We start from the raw sequence: 3,491 nt of genomic DNA, 5'->3' as shown, positions 1-3,491 counted from the left end.
CTAATGTAGCTAGTTGGTCAATCCGGTCATATGGCTCAACGTTGTTACGTGCTGGCCTTTTTTTTTGACATAGTGTACGCCAAGTACATTAATTGAACTGAATTTTCCACTGCTTTTTTATTTGAAATCCCTTTCTTATACTGCTTCAAATGTTTTAACTTTGCTATTGCAACAGATCTAACGACATGTATATATAGCACTGGAAAACCCCTATTATATTATATATAGCACCTTTTTTTTTATTATGCATCAGTCTGCATCAGCTATAGCTTGTGACTTGCGGCGTCGACGGACCATTTGCATGGCACCCTGCAAAGATCGGGACTCAATAATACTGTATTGAGCAATCCTGATGATGGAATAATTAAAATTTCTCATATAGTTTTCAGCGTCCAGGTGCAGGGAATGCCAATAATGCAGGTCGCATTACGACGACGTATTAAGGATCCGTTCATCCGAACCTGACACCTGTTGGTCGATGCATGACCGTACGAAATGGAATACCAGCTGGTTAATTAATCTGTTGTGCCTCATCAGACGTTCGTCAGTCTTTTGATAAGGAAGTACTGCAGAAACCGAATATGTTAGCCAATTAGGGCTTGATACCCTAACCATGCATTAAATATAAAAATGGGACAATATAGACAGTTCGGTATACATTCAGCGGTTCACACAGTGGTATATATATGCACGATTTTGTAAGGGATTCTATTGCCTATCGAGCGCGAAAAAAATCTTGGCACGCTGTACGTACTTGTTAATTTTGTCTGTGGCACACTACAAAAAGGTATAGTTTGGTTTACAGCACACAACAAACATTATCTAATCATTTTTGGCTTGAGAGAGCAGTGGATATGGACGCTTTTGTACGTGCAATCGGTAATCGGGGTAGAGATATACGATACAGTGAAATATATAACTATGTCGAGAACATGATTGCTAAGTCAAGAAAGTGAGGACGATATATATACTTAATAAGAAATCATGCAAAATGTTAATTTGGTTCAATCACATCGTATATCCCAACAAAAGAACCCTTCATGGAGATATTTGGGTTAGAGACACTAGCTAGACAGTCGGCAATTCTTGAAAGGTCTTGAGATGTCAGAGGACAGATTCCGTGTCTCTGCGTGAGACATTATCTTGACACATCATTTTCTGGAAAACAAAAGATAGGGATATTATCTTTAACACATCCTGCTACTACTTAATTTGTGATGAAGCCAGAGAGAAAAGAGCAACAAGACTCCCAAGAAAATAAAAAGCCTTATATATGCAGAGAGGAAACACAACACACTGTGGCCTGTCAAATCCAGAGAGAGGCCACCTTAGTCCTTGGCTTAGTTGGCTACCTGCAATCCCTTATAAATAGCACCTCACCTTTAGCAACATGGTAACCGCACAATCTTCCTTCCTTTCATACATCAAAACCTCCAGAGAGGACAGGGCTTGCTTGCTGCCTTTGCTACCTCTGCACCCTCTTTCTCTAGCTAGTTCCTCTTGACTGACCGACCCACCCCTTCACACTCTTTGAGAACCAAGCTTGTCATCCAGTAGAGCTAGTATAGCTAGCTCGATCACGTACGATCAAGGCCCTGAATGGACTTCGACATGCTGAATTCCCACCCGGAGGCGCAGCTGGAGCTGATGAACGCAATGCTCCAGCTGGAGCAGCTCACGGCGTTCCCTCTCCCCGACCACCACGGCGCCATGATGATGGTGCCTTCGAGTCCCCCGTCGCCGCCGGGCATGCAGCAAGCAGCTAGTCATCATCACCATTTCTCTTCGGTGCCTCATCACATGTCTTCGGGCGCCAACAACAGCGGCCGTGGCGGCGGCGGCGGCGTCTACAACGACCACCACCACCAGTACTCCCAGGTCGTCACAGCTGATGTGTCGTCGTGCAACGGCAGCGCCCGGCGGTCGGACTCGGAGTACGTGGCGCATGCGCAGCAGGACGACCATGCCGCCGGCGGCGGCGGGGGCAACTACAGCAGCGGGGAGAGCGGCGGCGGCACCGCCGCCGTCGGGTCGTCGGCGATGCGGGAGATGATCTTCCGCGTGGCGGCGCTGCAGCCCGTGAACATCGACCCGGAGATGGTTCGGCCCCCGAAGCGGCGCAACGTGCGCATCTCCACCGACCCGCAGAGCGTGGCGGCGCGGATGCGGCGGGAGCGCATCAGCGAGCGCATCCGCATCCTGCAGCGGCTCGTCCCGGGCGGCACCAAGATGGACACGGCGTCCATGCTGGACGAGGCCATCCACTACGTCAAGTTCCTCAAGACGCAGGTGCAGTCCCTCGAGCGCGCCGCCGCCGCCAGCGGCCGCCGCCCTGCAGTGGACAACGGTGCCGCAGGCGCCGGCGCCGCGAGCTACTCCGGCCGCATGAACGGCGGCCACCAGTGGTAGATCGCCCGATCGCTCTCTCGCTGCCACTGCACCATGCATCCGGCCTCAAGCTGACGACGGTCGTCCGTCCGGCATGCATGGCCATGCTGTGATCATCATTAATCGCCGCCGTTGGACCTGGAGCTCTTGCACGTACGTGTACGTACTACGACATAACGCGCGCGCGTCGGCAAACACTGCTATTTGCACCATCATATGTGTAAATTAAGATGCACTTGGCTAGACGCCTTACATTTTTACTACTACTACTAGTACCTAGAGAGAAGGTGGTTTTACTGCCGTTGTATGCTTGCGATTAGACTCGATCGCAGCACATGCACACATGCATGTCGTAGCAGCTTGTACATTGCACGCATCTCGATCATGTTATCAACGTACGTGTTTCCATTTATTTATTAATTTGTTGCCAATTTTTTTTTTCCCCTTTCGTCTATCATTAACCTAGCTGCTAGCTCTCGATCGCCCGTTCCTTCGTCGTCGAATATTTACTGCCACAATATGAATGTTACTCTCTCTGCCAAGTTCTAACATGCATGCAGCTGTTAAAGGAGCCAAGTGAAACAAGCCCAGCAAAACCCTATCATATTCAACAAAAGCCAGCAGGGAAGAAGAGGGGATCGAGGACACGAGCTATCCAACTTTCCGCGCACAGGGCGGCGTGTTTGCTTGGCAAGAGGAGCAGAAGACTATTGGCTGGCGCTGCATGATTCGCATCGCACGCACGAAACGAGAAACCTGGCGGCGCCTCGGCGCGCGCGGCCGCGCCCCCGGCTTGCCGTTTCCTCGTCATCCCGTACGCTGGCGCACAGGACCGGGCGCTGTGCGCGCACAGCCGCGCCCGGCCGTGGGGACGACGATCGAGCGCCCGGCCGGGCCGCCGTACGTCCCGAAGTGGGGCGAGCAGGGCCTCGCTTTCCGACGGCGAGCCGGCCAACTCCGGTGCGCGACCGTTTCTGCCGCCGGCCATTGCCATGTGCCGGTGTCAGGCTGATGTTAATGCCTCGGCAGTTGTTGGTGTGTGTCTGACTGCGGCTGCGGCCCGCCCTGCTGTGTGCCCGTATCCTATCCGTTCCGTCTCACGC

General features: G+C 52.1%; 1 protein-coding gene across 1 annotated transcript; it reads left to right on the top strand.

Annotated features, from left to right (window-relative positions):
* On the top strand, positions 1,296-2,808 carry LOC8083533 (transcription factor bHLH69). Its single transcript, XM_002445584.2, has one exon. It carries the CDS (start codon positions 1,600-1,602, stop codon positions 2,407-2,409), a length of 810 nt encoding a protein of 269 aa, XP_002445629.1. The 5' UTR covers positions 1,296-1,599; the 3' UTR covers positions 2,410-2,808.

Source organism: Sorghum bicolor, chromosome 7 (assembly GCF_000003195.3).
Source record: "Sorghum bicolor cultivar BTx623 chromosome 7, Sorghum_bicolor_NCBIv3, whole genome shotgun sequence".
Lineage (NCBI taxonomy): Eukaryota > Viridiplantae > Streptophyta > Magnoliopsida > Poales > Poaceae > Sorghum > Sorghum bicolor.
Note: the sequence above shows the minus strand (reverse complement) of the source record. Positions and strands in the feature narration are given on the sequence as shown.

Bases quoted from the DNA above. Each gene is read 5' to 3' on its own strand.
- LOC8083533 (XM_002445584.2), top strand. From the start codon at position 1,600: ATGGACTTCGACATGCTGAATTCCCACCCGGAGGCGCAGCTGGAGCTG.